This window comes from Palaemon carinicauda, chromosome 32 (assembly GCF_036898095.1).
Source record: "Palaemon carinicauda isolate YSFRI2023 chromosome 32, ASM3689809v2, whole genome shotgun sequence".
Lineage (NCBI taxonomy): Eukaryota > Metazoa > Arthropoda > Malacostraca > Decapoda > Palaemonidae > Palaemon > Palaemon carinicauda.
In genome coordinates, this window is record NC_090756.1 from 80997951 (window position 1) to 81019117 (window position 21167).

Sequence of the window (21167 nt, forward strand, 5' to 3'; positions counted from 1 at the left end):
AAAGGGGCGCAGATGCACAATCTGTGAAGTTGCTCAGAGAAGGGTACAAGATCCCGTTTGTACGCAAACCCCCTCTAGCAACGTCTCCCATCGATCTCTCTCCCAGGTACAGAGAGGAAGACAAGAGACTAGCTTTGAAGCAGGAGGTGTCTCTCTTACTAGAAAAGGGAGCGGTAGTCAAAGTCCGGGACCATCAATCCCCGGGCTTCTACAACCGTCTCTTCTTAGTGGTAAAGAAGACAGGAGGGTGGAGGCCGGTGCTAGACGTCAGTGCGCTGAATGTCTTTGTCACAAAGCAGACGTTCGCCATGGAGACCACAAAGTCCGTTCTAGCAGCGGTCAGGAAGGAAGACTGGATGGTCTCTTTAGACCTAAGGGACGCATACTTTCACGTCCCCATCCACCCAGAATCCCAACCTTTTCTGAGATTCGTTTACGAAAAGGTTGTCTACCAATTTCAAGCCCTGTGCTTTGGCCTAAGCACAGCTCCTCTTGTGTTTACGAGGCTGATGAGGAATATTGCCAAATTCCTGCATTTAGCGGATATCAGAGCCTCCCTCTATTTGGACGACTGGCTTCTAAGAGCTTCTTCCAGTCGTCGCTGTCTGGAGAATCTAAAGTGGACTCTAGTTCTGATCAAGGAATTGGGTCTCCTGGTCAATATGGAAAAGTCCCAACTGGTCCCATCCCAAACTATAGTGTATTTAGGGATGGAGATTCACAGTCAAGCTTTTCGGGCTTTTCCGTCGGCCCCCAGAACAAGTCAAGCCCAGGTATGCATCCAGAACATGCTAAAGAAGGAACGATGTTCAGTCAGACAGTGGATGAGTCTGATAGGGACGCTTTCATCCCTGGAACAGTTCGTTTCGTTAGGGAGACTACACCTCCGTCCCCTTCAATTTCACCTAGCTGTTTACTGGAAAAAGGACAAGACGCTAGAAGCGGTCTCGATCCCCATTTCCGAGAAGATGAAGTCGTCACTGACTTGGTGGAAGGACAGTATCAACCTCAGAGAGGGTCTGCCCCTGGCTGTTCAGACCCCCAACCACGTTCTCTTCTCGGACGCATCGGACACGGGCTGGGGTGCGACATTAGACGGTCGGGAATGCTCGGGAACTTGGAACTCGAATCAAAGAACGTTACATATCAACTGCAAGGAGCTACTGGCAGTTCATCTGGCCTTGAAAAGCTTCAAGTCCCTCCTTCAAGGCAAAGTGGTGGAGGTGAACTCGGACAACACCACGGCCTTGGCGTACATCTCCAAGCAAGGAGGGACCCATTCTATGACGTTGTACGAGATCGCAAGGGACATCCTCACCTAGTCAAGAGATCTAAACCTTTCTCTAGTAACGAGGTTCATCCAAGGCAACATGAATGTCATGGCGGATTGCCTCAGTCGGAGGGGTCAAATCATTCCAACAGAATGGACCCTACACAAGGATGTGTGCAAGAGACTATGGGCCACATGGGGCCAACCTACCATAGATCTCTTCACAACCTCGATGACCAAGAGGCTCCCAATATATTGCTCACCAATCCCGGACCCAGCAGCAGTTCATATAGATGCCTTTCTACTGGATTGGTCCCATCTAGACCTTTATGCATTCCCCCCGTTCAAGATTGTCAACAAGGTACTGCAGAAGTTCGCCTCTCACGAAGGGATAAGGTTGACGTTAGTTGCTCCCCTCTGGCCCGCGAGAGAATGGTTCACCGAGGTACTTCAATGGCTGGTGGACGTTCCCAGAACTCTTCCTCTAAGAGTGGACCTTCTCCGTCAGCCACACGTAAAGAAGGTACACCCAGTCCTCCACGCTCTTCGTCTGACTGCCTTCAGACTATCGAAAGACTCTCTAGAGCTAGAGGCTTTTCGAAGGAGGCAGCCAGGGCGATTGCTAGAGCAAGGAGGACATCCACTCTTAGAGTCTACCAGTCGAAGTGGGAAGTCTTCCGAAACTGGTGCAAGTCAGTATCTGTATCCTCGACCAGTACCTCTGTAACGCAAATAGCTGACTTCCTTTTATACCTGAGGAAAGAACGATCTCTTTCAGCTCCCACTATCAAGGGTTACAGAAGCATGTTGGCATCAGTCTTCTGTCACAGAGGCTTAGATCTTTCCAACAACAAAGATCTACAGGACCTCCTTAAGTCTTTTGAGACCACGAAGGAGCGTCGTTTGGCTACACCTGGTTGGAATTTAGACGTGGTACTAAGATTCCTTATGTCAGAAAGGTCCGAGCCGCTACAATCAGCCTCCTTTAAAGATCTCACTTTAAAGACTCTTTTCCTGGTTTGCTTAGCCACAGCTAAAAGAGTCAGTGAGATTCACGCCTTCAGCAGGAACATCGGATTTTCATCTGAAATGGCTACATGTTCTCTACAACTTGGTTTTCTAGCCAAAAACGAGCTACCTTCTCGTCCTTGGCCGAAATCGTTCGATATTCCAAGCCTTTCAAATATGGTTGGAAATGAACTAGAAAGAGTCTTATGCCCTGTTAGAGCTCTTAAGTTCTATTTAAGACGAACTAAACCTTTACGAGGACAGTCAGAAGCTTTATGGTGTTCTATTAAGAAACCTTCTTTGCCTATGTCAAAGAATGCAGTTTCCTATTATATCAGACTGTTGATACGAGAAGCTCATTCCCATCTGAATGAGGAAGACCATGCTTTGCTGAAGGTAAGGACACATGAAGTTAGAGCTGTCGCAACTTCAGTGGCCTTTAAACAAAATAGATCTCTGCAGAGTATAATGGACGCAACCTATTGGAGAAGCAAGTCAGTGTTCGCGTCATTTTATCTTAAAGATGTCCAGTCTCTTTACGAGAACTGCTACACCCTGGGACCATTCGTAGCAGCGAGTGCAGTAGTGGGTGAGGGCTCAACCACTACATTCCCCTAATTCCATAACCTTTTTTAATCTTTCTCTTGAAATGTTTTTATTGTTGTTTTTGGGTTGTCCGGAAGGCTAAGAAGCCTTTCGCATCCTGGTTGATTTGGCGGGTGGTCAAATTCTTTTCTTGAGAAGCGCCTAGATTAGAGGTTTTGATGAGGTCCTGTAGTATGGGTTGCAACCCTTGATACTTCAGCTCCTAGGAGTCGCTCAGCATCCTAAGAGGATCGCGAGGCTCAGTAAGGAAGACGTACTTAAAAAGGCAGAGTAATTGTTCAAGTCGACTTCCTTACCAGGTACTTATTTATTTTATGTTTGTTATTTTGAATAACTGCTAAAATGAAATACAAAATCCTTAGCTCATAATAATGTAAACAATTAATGCTGGTCTCTACCCACCCCCCTGGGTGTGAATCAGCTTATATAATCACCGGCTAAGTTTAATATTGAAAAATGTTATTTTTATAATAAAATAAATTTTTGAATATACTTACCCGGTGATTATATATTAAAGGACCCTCCCTTCCTCCCCAATAGAGACCCAGTGGACCGAGGAGAAAATTGAGTTCTGTGTTTACATTGAGTACTGAGTACCTGCACGACAGATGGCGCTGTTGAAGTACACCCCCTACCTGCATAGCGATCGCTGGCGGATTTTGAACGTAGAGTTTTTCTGTCGGGCAGCAGAGCTGCAGCTTATATAATCACCGGGTAAGTATATTCAAAAATTTATTTTATTATAAAAATAACATATTTTAATGTTTTTAAGAATCGTAGGTTTGATAGAAAAAAATTAAATTTATATTTATTTCAGAATTTTATTTCCAATTTATTCTTTTACCGCTTAGATTTGATAGATACATTTCATCCTCTGTAGGTAGTAGGTTTGCCAGGACACCAGCCACCCGTTGAGATACTACTATTATTGGGTCCATTAATTGGCCAGACAGTACTACATTGGATCCCTGTCTCTGGTTACAGCTCATTTTCTCTTTGCCTACTCATAGTCTGACCTATTCTTTCCATATTCTCCTCCGTCCTCACACACCTGACAACACTGGGAATACCAAAATCAAACCATTGATCTCTAGTCTTGGGTAGTGCCATAGCCTCTGTATCATGGACTTCCACTGTCTTGGATTAGACTCTTGCATGAGGCTACACTTGGGCACGATGTTCTGTCTTATTTCTCTTCCTCTTGTTTATTTTGAAGTTTTTTATAGTTTTTATAAAAGATGTAATTTAATGTTGTTATTGTTCCTAAAATATTTTATTTTGATTATTTATTACTTCTTGTAGTTTATCTATTTCCTTTTCTCACTGTGCTATTTTTGCCTGTTGGAGCCCTTGGGCTTATAGCATATTGCTTTTCCAACTAGGATTATAGCTTGGTGTTTACTACTAATAATAATAAGAGTTGAGTACAACTGGTTAATCTCGTCCCTTTTGATGATAAAATCGTTTTAAGTTTCTTGGGGCATGACTGCCAAACATAGTTCTGTTTTTGAAGGGGAAGCAGATCATCAATGGGGCAGCCTCCTCGGGTACAGTCGCAATTCTGTTTTCAGTCTGAATTGTGCTTGCTGTACAAGGAAAGAACTCATCCAAAGTCATTGCCTCATCAGGATCTGAGAGTTATAACTCCTGTCTACCTCTCGGCTATGTGTAACAATGTCTTCTGGGAAATCTTTTCTTTTTTGAGACACTAATTTTGCATGGGGGTCTCTACCAGCAATCGCTTCAGTGATTTTTTAAACACTGCTAGTTGGCAGCCAGTGATCCCCCGTCCCATCTTGTTTTAGTGGAGCTGGAGGTACAGGGCAACCTTTACTGGTGTCTGAAGTATGTAAACCTCACATGGGGTGTTACACTCAGTTCTTCAGAGGTAAAGGTTCAGTATTTCAACCATTTAGAAATAAAGGCAGTGTTGCTAGCACTACAAGCTTTCCAACAGTTTGATGGGGCACTCAAATAGTGCTGGTAAGGGGCAACACTACTGTTGTAGTGTACACCAACAAGTAAGGAGGAACTGTCGAGTACATTCTTTGTGAGCTGACAGAGCAGGTGCACACCTGGATAGTGGTCAATGCTATAGAGCAGTCAGCAAGACTTATTCCAGAGAAGAGAATTGTACTAGCAAACACGTTCAGTCATCAGGGGCCAGATTGCAGTATTGGAGTTATCCCTACATTCTTGTGTGGCAGAAATTCATCTTGCTCTGTAAGGATCACCGTTGATTGAACTGTTTGCCACACAGCTAAACAGGAAACTCCCAGTGTTCTGTTCCCCTATTTTATACCCCTGGGAAGTGTTTGAGAACACTGTACAGTACCCCGAGATCAATATGCTTCCTACGCATTGCCCTCATTCAGTGTGATTTGCTGTCTGATCAACAGTGTTGATCATGCCAGAGTAGGGTAGTGGCGGGGCTTTTCCAGTTATAAGTCATTCTAGAGGATGGACAGTGTTCTAGACCTTTCACCTTTGTCCAGAGTTTGCGTCCAAGACCCCAATTCCAGGCATTCATAACTTTAAATTAAAGTCCTCCATCTCTTCTCTACAAGAAGCTAACTTCTGTGTCCTGTAAGGACAGTTTGACGCTTCCCAAAGAGAACTCAAAAACTTTAGGTAAAGCACCAGAGATTCTTTTTCAGTACTGGCCTTATGAGACAATAAGCCTTATTAATCCTGCAATCAGCAAACAGACGGAAAGACACTCCTGATTGCACAAAGTCATGGATACTGGATCTACCCTAGCTTTCAGAAAGAGCCTACCACTGGCACAGGTCTAGAAAGCAGTAGTCTTGAATTAAAAGCCAACTTTCATTTCCTCACTCCCTATGGGAGTATACCTAAAGGTCCTTGGGTACCTTTGTCCTTGGCCTGGTGGTAGTTGCTCTCAAGAGGCTGCGTTGCAAACCTAGTCCCCTTATGGGACAAGAAGCATCTCATCCAAAATAGCAGTTCCGACGTACTTCTAGAACAAGATAAGAATGACTGGCCTTTTTCTTTTTGTACTTCCCATCCCTTGGATTGCAGCAGTCGCGATGTTATGTAGTGTAGTTAAGCGACATAATTGAGTAAATTATCTTTACATACCAGTTTTGTTTAGAAGTATCTTGAGAGCATGAACAAAAATGTGTGCAATCCCATTTCTTGTAAATGACCATACATTAGGACATATCCTCTACACGGCTGTTATTTTCTTCCATGACGAACTTCTAATCACCTGGTAGGGACATAGCCTAACACTTCTGACATAGTTATGCCCAAGTTGTTAGAGGGTTGACAGAAGTCACGACTTCAGCTCCTTGTACAGTGCCTTAAAATCCCAGTTTTATTTTAGGAACTTCCTCCCTCCGGATGATATGCCTCCTATTAAAGGATGAGGGTTTGTATTTAGATGGAAGAAATTACAGATATTTAAAGTGTTTTTATTTTTTTTGCCTATATGAACCCATTCCCTTCAAGTTAGACTTCCAGCCTCAAACACCCCGCAAGTCCTAGGTATAAATCAAAGAGTTTGCCTCATTGACTCATGGATGGGCTGGTTTTACCTTCAACTACAAACACTTTGTGAAAGGTTTAAATGGATGTTCAAGCTTGGCTGAAATTATTGTTATATTAAACGACTCGGATTTTAGTTTGGAAAAATGCAAATTCCTTTAAAAACTGTGCTTTTTCAATATTAATCTTACCCGATAATCATGTAGCTGTCAACTCTGTTGCCGACAGAAATCTACGGTCGGGATACGCCAGCGATCGCTATACAGGTGGGGGTGAACACCACAGCGCCATCTGTGGTCAGGTACTCCAGTACTTCTTGTCAACACCACCTCAATTTTTCCTCTGTCGTGCCTCCGGCTAGACCTACATGGATACGCTGTTGATTCTGGAGTTTTTGCTCACGATTTGGTGATGTATTTGCTCTAGAGTTTAGCTTTCGCTATTCAGGAAGTTTTATCATTAGCTTAGCTAGCTTTTGGAATTAATTTGATTAATTATGGTGATGAAGAGAGTATGAACTCTCTTTCACTTTTAAATGGCCGACCCTTCCCTTAGACGGAAGTGTTGGTGTCTAAGAGAGTATAGACTCTTTCTTAATTTTGCTTAACAAAAGTTATAGATTTATTTTATATCTCTCCGCCTTTTATAGGCCTCTTCGATTAACTTCCTTTTATTATAAACTTATTAAAATTAATTTTTATATTTGTTTATATTCGACCTTTCCTAATAGTAGGCGGTCTTTTCTTGGTACCGAAGTTAATTAACATTGAGCCCGTCATTTCGTTTTTACCTGTTAACATATTATGCTATTTTAATGTTTTTGAAAGAATTTCTTTGATAGTCTCGTACTGTTTTCAAAGTTGAACTAACGTTTTGTTTTGTCTCTGCAGTTGTTGACGTTCAGAACGTTCAACTTGCGCTCTATCGTTACGATAGAGAGAGAATTTTCACGGTGTCACGTTGCAGTAAGAGTAAACCGATTCTAGCGTTTTGTTCATTCTTTCTTAGCTTAATGGTTTTAATTCTAATAAAGGAACTTTTTATTTGGGAAATCTTTCAGTTTTTTTCCTTTAACAATAATATGTTTTAACGATATATATGATTGGGCTCATCTCTCAGGTTCTAAGTCAAGAGAGAGAGAGAGAGAGATAGAGACGGAGGGAGAGAGAGGAGGATAAACGTTTCGTTCAAGCGAGTAACGTTGTTATCGTTTTTGCTCTTCTCCCTAGTCTCTTTAGGGGAAGAAGGTAAACGTTTTTAGAGTTTTATTCTTGTTCTCAAGCTTTATGCGGTGAGAGATTTTAAACGTAGTTTATTTGATCTAGTGTTTAGTCTCTTTTCCAGCCACTGAATTATTTATCTTTCATTATATTTTTCTGTTACATTGTAATTCTGTTTTCGCAATTACTAACTTTTAAGGAAGGATAGAATTGCGTGTTTCAGGTACAAACCACTTAAAGTTTCGAGTTCAGTGAAATAAGTGCAAACAGAAAATCAAAAGTGATAAAGTGATAAGCGCAAAGTGTTACAGTGTTGCGTTCGAGGGTTCGTCTGTTCGTGCCAGTTGTTCGCCTAGTCTGGGACCTCTTACAAGCTCCCAAGCCCAGGGGAGAAGTAATGTCGAAGGACTTATGGGTTCAGCAGGCCTTGATCGACGAACAGACGTTTCCCTCCGTGGTTTCGGGTGTATCTACACACGTTGCCGACGTGATCACCCCACCCACACAAAGACGAGAGAGCCCTTTTATTCCTCGTCTGCGGAAGAGGTTTCTCGCAGAAACCATGGACCAAATCTTGCAGCTTTTAAGTGCAAGTCGGTCCCTTCCGCGCAAGTCCAACTCCTAGGTGTAGCCATTAGCACTGGGTCAGTTCGGACTTGCTGCAGTACGACAACTGCACACCTCCCAGAGAGGCAAGGTGGTATCGCAACAGGCAGTAGCTCCGTCTGTTGCCGCACCAGCTGTTTTAGACCCTCAGTCTCAACGGACAGTAGCTCCGTTTGTTGTTGTCTTTCTTAAACTCTAGTGGTCTATGCTGCAGACAATGCAGTCTCAGCTTGCGGTGTTGATGCAGGAGTTTCAGGCAGAGAAGGTTAACACACCTCCTCCTGTGAGCGCTCCTCCACCTCTACGCAGTCCAGCCTGCCAGACGTATGATGTTGAGGTCCCTCAAGCTACCTCCATGCGTGAGCTGCCGCATTGGGAGTTGCCAGATACCAGCTCTGTGCAGCAACCTCCACTTTCCTTGAGGCAGGAGCCTCTTGCCACGCGGCAACCTCCTCAACACTTGAGGCAGGAGCCTTATGCTTTGCAACCACCTCCTCTACCCTTGAGGTAGGAGCTCATGCGTTGCGACTACCTCCTCCATCCTCGAGGCAACAACCTCTTGCGGTGCGACAACCTCCACCATCCTCGAGGCAGCAACCTCAACTCCACCTCTGCGCAGTCCACCGTGCCAGACGTATGATGTTGAGGTTCCTCAACCTACCTCCACGCGTGAGCTGCCGCATTGGGAGTTGCCAGATACCAACGCTATGCAGCAACCTCTTGCGTTGCGGCAACCTCCTCCATCCTTGAGGCAGCAACCTCAACTCTTGCGGCAGCCACCTCCACTCTTGAGGCAAGAACCTCAACTCTTGAGGCAAGAGCCTCAACTCTTGAGTAACCTCATGCTTTGAGGCAGCCGCCTCAACGCATGCAGCAACCGCATTCTTCACAGCATGAGCCTCTCTCTGCGCAGCTACCTCCTCAACCCTTGAGGCAGACGCAACTCTTGAGGCAGGAACCTCACAGGAGCCTCATGCTATGCGGCATCCTCCTCAAACCATGAGGCAGGAGCCTCATGCTATGCGGCATCCTCCTCAACCCATGAGGCAGGAGCCTCATGCTATGCGACATCCTCCTCTACCCATGAGGCAGCCTCATGCTATGCGGCATCCTCCTCAACCCATGAGGCAGGAGCCTCATGCTGTGCGGCATCCTCCTCAACCCATGAGGCAGGAGTCTCATGCTATGAGGAGCCTCATGCTATGCGGCATCCTCCTCAAACCATGAGGCAGGAGCCTCATGCTATGCGGCAACCGCCTCAACCCATGAGGCAGGAGCCTCATACTATGCGGCATCCTCCTCAACGCATGCGGCATAAGCCTCTTCCCTTGCAGCTTGAGCCTCATCCCATGCAGCATGAGCCTCATACCATGCAGCATGAACCTCATCCCATGCAGCATGAGCCTCATCCCATGCAGCATAAGCCGCACGCCATGCAACATGCTCTGCTTACCTTACAGCATGCTCTACATACAGCATGCTCTGCATACCTTACCGCATGCTTCTCAGTCACACATCTTTGGTTGTTGCCAACTCACTAGACTGTCAAGCAGTTTCATAACGTTGCCTTCTAGTCTGCTGCTTTTGCACCAGTGAAACCCTCACTGAGAGAACTTAGCTTTTCTCGGATATGGTTCCTGTAGATGAGAAAGTGCTATTCTCCCTCCTTCTGATATTCCCTTGAGGACTCTGTCATTTGGAGAGGAGCCTTTAGCTGCGTAGCCTCCTATGGACTTTTATTTAAGCATAACATGCTTCCAGGGAAGGTAATGGTTCCTCTTCTGTCGCTAACCCCGTCTGTTACCACACCTGCTCCCATAGACCTTGAGCTGTGTTGCAAGACATGCAGTCCAAGCTTAGTCCTTGTTAGAGGATTTTTTGTTTACGGAGTCAGTGTGTCACTGGGAAGACGTTCAACAACCAGCAGAAGTGACTTGTTGTGACGCAGTGCGGCAACCTCAGCAACCCGATAAGGAGTTGTCTGTACGACCCAGACAGTCTAGACAGCTTCGGGTTGTCACTGTACTTCCTCGCTTCCCCATGGTTGACAGTTCACAGACTGTGCAGCAGTACCATGATCTTGTGTCCGGCTCCGTCAGACGACTAGCTTTTAAGAGCTCCCACAAGTCGTCGCTGTCTGGAGATTCTCAGATGGACTATGGATCTGACCAAGGAACTGGGCCTCCTGGTCAATTTTGAGGAGTCCCAGCTCGTCCCATCCCAGACCATTGTCTACCTGAGTATGGATCTTCAGAGTCGAGCTTTTCGGGCTTTTCCGTCGGCCCCAAAGATCTACTAAGCCCTAGTTTGCATCCAGAGCATGCTGAGAAGGAACCGATGCTCAGTCAGGTAGTGGATGAGTCTAACAGGGACACTTTCATCGCTGGCCCTGTTCATCGAGTTAGGGAGACCCCACCTCCGCCCCCTTCAGTATCATCTAGCGGCTCACTGGATAAAGGACATGACGCTAGAGACGATCTCAGTTCCTGTTTCCGAAGAGAGGAGGTCTACTCTCACGTGGTGAAAGAACAGCTTTCTTCTCAAGGAAGTCTACCTTTGGCTGTTCAGAAACCCGACCGCCGTCTCTTATCTGACGCATCAGACACGGGCTGGGGTGCGACTTTGGACGGACAGGAATGCTCGGGAACATGGAATCAGGAGCTAAGGACACTTCACATCTTTTGCAAGGAGCTGTTGGCGGTTCATCTGGCTTTGATAAACTTCAAGTCCCTCCAGCTTAACAAGGTGGTGGAGGTGGACTCTGACAACACCACAGCCTTGGCTTACATCTCCAAGCAGGGAGGGACTCATTCGTGGAAGTTGTTCTAGATCGCAAGGGACCTCCTCATCTGGTTAAAAGATCGAAAGCTCACGCTGGTACGAGGTTCATACAGGGCGATATGAATGTCATGGCAGATCGCCTTAGCCGGAAGGGTCAGGTCATCCCCACAGAGTGGACCCTTCACAAGAATGTTTGCAGCAGACTTTGGGCCCTGTGGGGTCAGCCAACCATAGATCTGTTCGCTACCTCGATAACCTAGAGGCTCCCGTTGTATTGTTCTCCGATTCCAGACCCAGCAGCAGTTCACGTGGATGCTTTTCTGCTGGATTGGTCCCATCTCGACCTGTATGCATTCCCGCCGTTCAAGATTGTCAACAGGGTACTTCAGAAGTTCGCCTCTCGCAAAGGGACACGGCTGACGTTGGTTGGCTCCGCTCTGGCCCGCGAGAGAATGGTTCATAGAGGTACTGCAATGGCTGGTCGACATTCCCAGGACTCTTCCTCTAGGAGTGGACCTTCTACGTCTACCTCACGTAAAGAAGGTACATCCAAACCTCCACGCTCTTCGTCTGACTGCCTTCAGTCTTTCGAAAGACTCAAGAGCTAGGGGCTTTTCGAAGGAGGCAGCCAGAGCGATTGCCAGAGCAAGGAGGACATCCACTCTCAGAGTCTATCAGTCTAAAGGGGAAGTCTTCCGAAGCTGGTACAAGGCCAATGCAGTTTCCTCATCCAGTACCACTGTAACCCAGATTGCTGACTTCCTGTTACATCTAAGGAACGTAGATCCCTTTCAGCTCCTACGATTAAGGGTTACAGAAGTATGTTGGCAGCGGTTTTCCGCCACAGAGGCTTGGATCTTTCCACCAACAAAGATCTACAGGACCTCCTTAGGTCTTTTAAGACCTCAAAGGAACGTCGGTTGTCCACTCCAGGCTGGAATCTAGACGTGGTCCTAAGGTTCCTTATGTCATCAAGATTTGAACCTCTCCAATCAGCCTCTTTTAAGGACCTCACATTGAAAACTCTTTTCCTCGTGTGCTTGACAACAGCTAAAAGAGTAAGTGAGATCCACGCCTTCAGCAGGAACATAGTTTTCACATCTGAAACGGCTACATGTTCCTTGCAGCTCGGTTTTTTGCTAAAACGAGCTTCCTTCACGTCCTTGGCCTAAGTCGTTCGAGATCCCAAGCCTGTCCAACTTGGTGGGGGACGAACTGGAGAGAGTACTTTGCCCAGTTAGAGCTCTTAGGTACTATCTAAAAAGGTCATAACCTTTACGAGGACAATCAGAAGCCTTATGGTGTGCTATCAAGAAGCCTTCTCTTCCAAGGTCTAAGAACTCAGTTTCTTACCTATTCAGGCTCCTGATTAGGGAAGCACATTCTCATCTGAAGGAAGAAGACCTTGCTTTGCTGAAGGTAAGGACACATGAAGTGAGAGCTGTGGCTACTTCAGTGGCCCTCAAACAGAACCGTTCTCTGCAGAGTGTTATGGATGCAACCTATTGGAGAAGCAAGTCAGTGTTCGCATCATTCTATCTCAAAGATGTTCAGTCTCTTTACGAGAACTGCTACACCCTGGGACCATTCGTAGCAACTAATGCAGTAGTAGGCGGGGGCTCAGCCACTACATTCCCATAATCCCATAACCTTTTTAACCTTTCTCTTGAATACTTTTTATGGGTTGTACGGTCGGCTAAGAAGCCTTCCACATCCTTGTTGATTTGGCGGGTGGTCAATTCTTTCTTGAGAAGCGCCGAGGTTAAAGGTTGTGATGAGGTCCTTTAGTATGGGTTGCAGCCCTTTATACTTCAGCACCTAAGAGTCGTTCAGCATCCTAAGAGGACCGCTACGCTCAGTAAGGAAGACGTACTTAATAAAGGCAGAGTAATGGTTCAAGTCGTCTTCCTTACCAGGTACTTATTTATTTTATGTTATTTTTGAATAACTAATAAAATAAAATACGGGATACTTAGCTTCTTTGTTAACATATATGCTGGTCTCCACCCACCACCCTGGGTGTGAATCAGCTACATGATTATCGGGTAAGATTAATATTGAAAAATGTTATTTTCATTAGTAAAATAAATTTTTGAATATACTTACCCGATAATCATGATTTAATTGACCCACCCTTCCTCCCCATAGAGAACCAGTGGACCGAGGAAAAAATTGAGGTGGTGTTGACAAGAAGTACTGGAGTACCTGACCACAGATGGCGCTGTGGTGTTCACCCCCACCTGTATAGCGATCGCTGGCGTATCCCGACCGTAGATTTCTGTCGGCAACAGAGTTGACAGCTACATGATTATCGGGTAAGTATATTCAAAAATTTATTTTACTAATGAAAATAACATTTTTAAACCACAGCCATCTACACAGCACACATCATATGCATTGATATGGCATCAGGACCAGTATCATATCATGAATAGTGACTATCAGAGCAGTTAACAATGTAAAATATATCATCCACAAGCCTGGCTCTTAAACACAAAGGACTTGGAAAGGACTTGTAACTGAAGGGGTTGATTAGATCTGTTTTCTTTGTAAATTTATGGAAAAAACTTGGCTGAAAATGGGTTTTTCTGAGTTGAATAAAGAGTATTGATGTATTTTATGCAAGGTAAATTTAGTGATTGTACTGTAGCTAGAGGTGAAGACCTTTTTTTCTTTGTGAATTTGCCACTTACATGAAATGTTGCTGAAATTTTCTTTTTCCATTGAATAAATTGTTTTAATTTGCTTTATGCACAGTGAATTTAGGTGAAATACTTTACTGCATTTACAGGGGAAATACATAAAACTAAATAGTAAATCTTCTTATTTTCTCTCCTTTCATATTTTGTTGTTACTTGCACCAAATCATTCATGATCATAGTCATTAGCATTAATGGTGTCAGATTTCCCACTGACATTGTTAGACTGATAATAAGATCTCTTCTCTCTCCTCTATCTTGTGCACTTTCTGTCTGGATTCCCATTTGTTTCGTATCTTCTTTTGTTCATTTTCACCTTGTTTTTAATCTGTGCTTTTCAACTGTCTCTTTTTCATCATATCCAGACGTTCTGACTAACTGTCTCATCATGCATTCAAATCCACTCAATCTTTGGGATCTTAACCTTTTTACCCCCAGGCTACTTGGAAATTTCCAACCCTTAACCCCCAGGGGATATTTTTATTCAAGCACATTTTGCAGTATATTTTTTTTCAAATTGCTCTAACAGCCTTAATTTTCATCATAGAGAGGTCAGGTTGGTCTCATTCTCTTGGAAAATGCCTGAAGTTTCTCAAAAAATTATCAGAAATATGCAAAAAAAAAAAAATTGTAAATAGCAGTTTTTGGCAAGGACGTACCAGTACGTCCAGGGGGGTAAAGGGACGAGTTTTGTGAAACGTACCAGTACATCCTTTGGGGGTAAAAGGGTTAATAAGGGTGAAATTGAGTCATTGAGATCTTTAACGATGGGAAATTGGGTCATTGTAATCTCCTTAAAAAGGATGAAATTGAGATCTTAAACAGTGGGATATTGAGTCATTAAGATCTTAAAAAGGATGAAATTGAGTCATTGAGATCTCCTTAAATAGGGTGAATTTAAGTCATTGAGATCTCATTAATAAGAGTGAAATTGAGTCATTGAGATCTTAAAAGGGGAAAATTAAGTCATTTAGATTTTATAAAGGGTGAAATGAGTCATTGAGATCTTAAAATGGGGTGAAATTTAGTCAATGAAATCTTAAAAAGGGTGAAATTTAGTTGTTGAAATTTCCTTAAAGGGGTGAAATAGTCATTGTGATCTCCTTAAAAGGGTGAAATTGTATCATTGACATTTCATTAAAAAGGCAAAATTGGGTTGAAAACTCCTCAAAATGGGGGAAATTTAATCGTTGAGATTTCCTTAAAGGGGAGATTTTGAGTCATTGAGATCTCCTTAAAAGGGTGATTTTGAGTCATTGAGATCTCCTTAAAAGGGTGATTTTGAGTCATTGAGATCTCCTTTTAAGGGTGAAATTGAGTCATTAATATCTTAAGAGTAGGAAATTTAGTCATTGAGGCCTCCTTAAAAGGGTGAAATTTAGTCATTGAGGTCTCCTTAAAAGGGTGAAATTTAGTCATTGAGGTCTCCTTAAAAGGGTGAAATTGAGTCTTTGAGATCTCCTTAAAAGGGTGAAATTAAGTCATTGAGATCTTAAAAGGGGGAAATTGAGTCATTGAGATCTCTTTAAATGGATGAAATTTAGTCATTGAGATCTCCTTAAAAGAGTGAAATTGAGTCATTGAGCTCTCCTTAAAAGGGTGAAATTGAGTCAATGTGATCTCCTTAAAAGGGTGAAATTGAGTCATTGGGATCTTAAAAGTGTGAAATTGAGAACTATATTCATTACATCTTTTAGGTTTGGAGAGTGAACACCGGCCAGTGTCTACGGAAGGTGGAAAGGGCCCACTCTGAAGGAGTCACATCTCTCGCCTTTAATAAAGACAACAGTCAAGTAATGTCAACATCATTTGATAACACTATCAGGTAAAGAAGGTTATTAATTTTTTGGTTTTCACTTTTTTTTATTTTTATTGCAACATTGTATAGTATTCATTCCTACTTATGTGATAATTAAGATATTTTCTGTTAATGATTTCTACAGTACCACTAATATTTTCATATTGAAGGTACATATAAGTATTTATTAATTTCATGAGTAATGTTAGATTTATTTTTACTATCGTACTGATATGGTTAGTAGGCTGCGGCCGGGAATAACACATATTTACTATTGGGTTGCCATCCCCTATCTCGCTACCTTACGTTAAAGTAAATGGTCCTGTTTGACCAACGAAAAATATTGAGCATCACCCCTTGTTTTGGTTCTGGGAAAGGGGACCCAACAAGTAAATGAATACCAGGAGAATTTTTGTATATGTGTATTCTATTATAAAAAATTTTCACTGACTTATGAGCATTATATTATAAAATTGTTTCACTGTCTTAGAAATGGTTGAGAAATTTGGTTCAGTTATTGAAGGAGTAAATTAAGAAAATTATAGAAAAGTACTTATGTTTTAAAGCAAAATAAACAATAAACTAATGTTCTATCCTCAGTAAATTATACATGAATAAGTATAAGTGGGATGGGAACTTCTAAGAAAAAAATTACTAAAAGAAAAGTAATGGTCACATGGTTGAAATTATACATCCACAGTGAGACCTAAGATACAATCAGCTGTAAGAATACATTCACTGGACTGGGATGTGATTATTTAAAATTATTCATTTTTTGTTCAGTTACCAAGAATTGTTTTCAGTCTTGCATCTACATGCACTAAGGTCACACAATGCACATACAGTCCATAAAATTCTTTTTCCAGATATGACATGAACCAGGTGGCATTGCCATTGATTTTGTGTGGCAGTGTTCAGTTGTGGCCCCAGTCCAGAACTGATCACGATCAAAGCACCTAAAACAATTCCATTCCGCTAACTGTTTTCATCAAGTTCCCTACGTAGTGTAGGATGTTGCACAAACCTGAAATAAAAGAACATGGTTGAGTGGCAATAAGTGGAAATTAGGTTGATGTGATGATAGATTATGTAGGAAAAGAATATGTACATAGAAAACTAAATATAAATTCTTCATCCTCCTAAATGCTCATCTACATATTCATAAAACATTATGACTTAATTTTCCACGTTTAGATATTATACAGCATTTATAGTACATCATAATGCCATAATGAACTTCATCTGATTCCTCAGTCATTCTTCTATCCCAACATGGGAATTAAAGCAAAGGCAAATATATACCAAGAAAATTACTTTTTTAAAAATACTTTGATAGGTAATCAATTTGCAAATTTATAGATCTTCCGAGTCTCAAAATTCTGTCTCAGGACACATGCCAGAATTTAGCAATTTGCTGGCATGCAATACTATCCTTCTTCAGCACTGGAGATAAGCTGAGATGACAACTCTCCAGATACAAACTTTTTGAGTCTCTTCAGGTTCCTCTGGATAGTTTCCTCATCTAGGACACTCAGCAGGTGTCAAGACATCCTGCCAAGTGGCCTGATGACAAGCAGAGGCATTGATAGTGACCAAGAACTGTTCCAGCCAACTTTCCGCCCCACTGGGTCAGTTTTGAGGAGCTTCCTCTTCAGCTCCTTCCGGTCTAGGGTACTCCGTGGGTAGGCAGACTGGTATAGGGAAGCCAAACGAACTGGGTAAATTTTTAACAGTTCGCCTGACTTCCATGTGGCGCTGTTGAACCGGGCTCTCCTCCCATGCTACATAATATCAATCAAGGAGGAAATCCTTCATCTTCAGTTAGGAGGTCTCAGACCCACCATAGGCTGAAAAGCCTTTATTCCTATGCAGATACAATCTTCCGTGTCATTTATATGGTTTACTCTTACGTTGATTTTCTACAACAAGAAAGAAAGATGCCTAATAGGTTACTAGGCAACTCCACTGGTCCCCTTTCGAACTCTGAAGAGCAAGTGGTCGCAAACATCGGACCCTCCTCCAGTGGTGGCCGAGACAGGCGAATCTGCTACCAGGCATACCCCTACAGGTTCTTCCTCTGGAGTTCCTTTTATTCTCTGATATCTCTCACCAAGGGTGGGATACTCACCGTTGAAGGGAGCATATTTCAGGCTTTTCACATCAATTACCTGGAAATGAAAGCAGCATCTAGCACTACTCTACTTGTCTAGTCCATCACTCACCCTACATCACCAAGCAAGGAGGCTCAGTATCCCACCTGCTATGCCAGTTAGCAGTGGGAATCCACCATTTGGTGCAAATCAATCCAGTGCAGTATCTTCTCAGTGAGATTCATTCCTAGGAAGAGGAATGTCATTGTGGACCATCCAAGTTGAAAATGGAACACAGTGGACTCAGAATGGTCTTTGCTTCATCTGGTGGTGAAGAGTCTTGTGACTTTGTAGGGTTCCCCGACACTAGACATGTTTGCCAGTCGTAAGTCAAATTTTGTTGAATTTTGGCCTAAGGTAGTAGACTTTGCCTAACTCCCATGCCCACAATTTCCATCTACAAAAGTCAAAAAGTAGTCCCATTTCTTATGAAATAAATATCAGGTTATTGCAAATGTTTTGCTTCCTGCAGTAAATGATATAATGGTTCATTATAGTGTTCTTTTATCCTATTACAGTATACAAACTTTTGATACAATGTTTGAGTTTTATGAATACGGTTTGATTTGTGTTTATTTCCTCAAATGTTTGTAAGTTGAGAAATTTCTTTAATCCTTTGATGTCTGCTTTTGTTGATGTTTCATCTCTATTTAGGTCATGACTTAGAGGGGCCTGACACATCAGCCCCGCCTCTTCACGAGTTGGCTGAGCTGTCTTGATTTGTTTACCATTTGATTTTACAGTATAAATCTTTTGGGGTCTTTTCATGAGTGACCTCTTCTTGATGGAGACTTCCTCCCACCCAAGGAAGACTACCTATATAAATTACTCTGAACTTTGTATCCATGTAGGAATAAACTACAAATTTTTAAAACAATTTGTATTTTTCCTAGCTACTTAAATCAGAGACATTTATGCAAACGTCTCACCTCATCCACACAAGTCTTGACCAGGATAGAGTGAAGCTTGCCTCACAGTAGCATGTAACACTACCCAGTAGTGAAGTTGCCTAATGACTTTCTGGTCGTAAAAAATTGACATAGGAGTACACCAATGCCCCAGTATACGAAGCTTCGATTGACAAATTTTCGATGATATAAATAAAATCATTTTGTCCCATGCTTCGATCTACATACCAAAAATTTGAAGTTACGATATTTTTAACGATAATTTGTAGCTGTAAAATTTATCAACTTCAAAAAAGTGCAAAAAATAAAAGTTTCGGTATGATTGTATAATCATTGTGTAAACGTACACATTCACAACAGAAACTAAGCAAAAAAACAACCATATTGTTATGAGCAATTACATTTGCTAACAGCTGTTTGCTTGTATTTCAGTCACTGTATGATAGTAAAAAATTGCTGTTGTTATGTTACAAAGTTAAATAGAATAAGACTGATATATCTTTACTTTTCAATATTTAACTTAGCCGGTGATTATATAGCTGCAACTCTGTTGCTCGACAGACAACTCTACGGTAAAAACTCGCCAGCGATCGCTACACAGGTTGCGGGTGTGCCCAACAGCGCCATCTGTCGACCAGATACCCAGTTCTCAATGTAAACAAAGACTCAATTTTTTCTAATTGGTGAAGTACTATATTCTAGTTTTGAGCTTTCGCTGTGCAGGGTTTCTCTTCACAAATCCTTGAACTCTTTTTGATAACGGATTCTTTGTTGATGACTTTTTGATAGTTTTTTGGAATTTCCCTTTGACCAATTCAAAATGGCTGACCCTTCACAAGTCCCCAAATTTAGGAAGTGCAATGCTAGGGACTGTTCAAGGCGTCTTCCGAAGGCTTCTATCGACCCTCACACTGTTTGTTCCAATTGTCGGGATAAAACCTGTCAATTGGAAGATCGGTGTGAGGAGTGCGTTGGCCTTTCGGAATTCGATTTTATCGAATTTCAAAAGTATACACGTAGGCTAGAGAGAGATAGAGTTAGGAGAAGATCTTCTCGTTCTATTGATATATCCTCTCCTCATGCCCCACAACCTATTCCTTCCCCTGTAGTGGTTGCTCCTAACCCCCCTCCTGGCACTCAGGAACCATCGATGGCTGATATGATGCGTGCCATCCAGGCTCTGGGTGAGAGAGTTGAGTCCCTTGCTAGTGACCGTAATCAGCTCATGGCGGATGTGAAGGAGCTTAAGTGCCAAAGTGCAGTGGGAAGTGCTAAAGTGCCGAGTGATAGTGTTGTGGATAGTGTTGCGCTTGAGGGTTCGTCTGTTCGTGCCTGTCGTCCTCCTAGTCCGGGACCTCTTGCAAGCTCCCAAGTCCAGGGGAGAAGCAATGTCGTACGACGCATGGGTTCGAGAGGCTTTAATCAACGAACAGACGTTCCCTCCGTGGTATCGGGCGTATCTACCCAAGATCGCTCCTACCTAACTAAGACGAGAGAGCCCATTTATACCTCGTCTTCTGAAGGTGTTTCTCGCAAGAAACTTTGGACCAAGGTCTCGCGACCGTTAAAACGTAAGTCGGTCCCTTCAGCACAAGTCCAACGGCCCGGTTGTAGCCACTGGGTCAGTTCGGACTCGCTGCCGTCATCCGATGACTGCTCACCGCCTAAGAGAGGCAAAGCGGTACCGCTTCAGACAGTAACACCGTCTGTCGCCGCACCTGCTCCCGTAGACCCTAAGTGGTCTCTATTGCAAGACATGCAGTCTAAACTTACGTCTCTGATGCAGGACTTTCGTGCGGAGAAGGTTGCTGCCGCACCAGCTAGTGCAGTACCTAGCCTACAACCCTCCATACGATCGGTTGTGCGTCCTGTGGACGCTGAGGTAACCTTCTCACGCACACCAGTTGAGAGAGTTCCTCCACCCATGCGTTCCAGTGTGATCTGCCAGCCGCATGTTGACGTTAAGCGACGCACGGAGGTTGCCGTTGACGTTAAGCGACGCACGGAGGTTGCCGTTGACGTTCGGGAGGTTCAACAACCGTCAGAGTTGCTTTGTTTTGACGCGGTGCGTCAACCTCCGCAACCCAGTGTGGTTTCCACTGCGCACCCACATCAGTCCAGACAGTCTGGAGTAGACGCTGTGCGTCCCCGCGCTGCCATGGTTGTTGCCAGCTCACAGACTGGGCAGCAATTCCATGAAGTTGCGTCCGGCTCAGTCACGCATGCACCAGTGCGACCGGACTCAGCGAACCAGCCGTTACCCACTCCATTGCCGTTTCCTCATCAGTTGTCAGATAAGGAACTTTCTGATGATGATGTTGCTGCACACATAGATGAACCACAATCAGATTTGGACGAGCCTAAGTCTACTCAACCCTCTTTGGACTTTAGAAAAGTTTTGGCCATTTTCAAAGAGCTGTTTCCGTACCAGTTTGTTTCTGTGGCTCCTCGTTCTCCGCCTTCAGAGTTTGTGTTAGGCATGCCGTCTACCACTCCTGCCTTTACTAGACTCGTCCTCGCACGCTCGTCCAAGAGAGCTTTGCGGGTGATAGGAGAATGTTTGCAGTCCAAGAAGAGTTTAGGGAAGACAGCCTTTGCGTTTCCCCCTGCT

General features: G+C 43.5%; 1 protein-coding gene across 1 annotated transcript in view; it reads left to right on the top strand.

The window, feature by feature from the left end:
- The window catches only part of Smu1 (Smu1 spliceosomal factor), a 189081-nt gene that overhangs the window by 128089 nt on the left and 39825 nt on the right, over positions 1-21167 (top strand). Inside the window, exon 7 of the mRNA XM_068356315.1 lies at positions 15398-15525. Coding sequence (XP_068212416.1) covers positions 15398-15525 — 128 coding nt within the window. The remainder of the gene's footprint in view (positions 1-15397; positions 15526-21167) is intronic.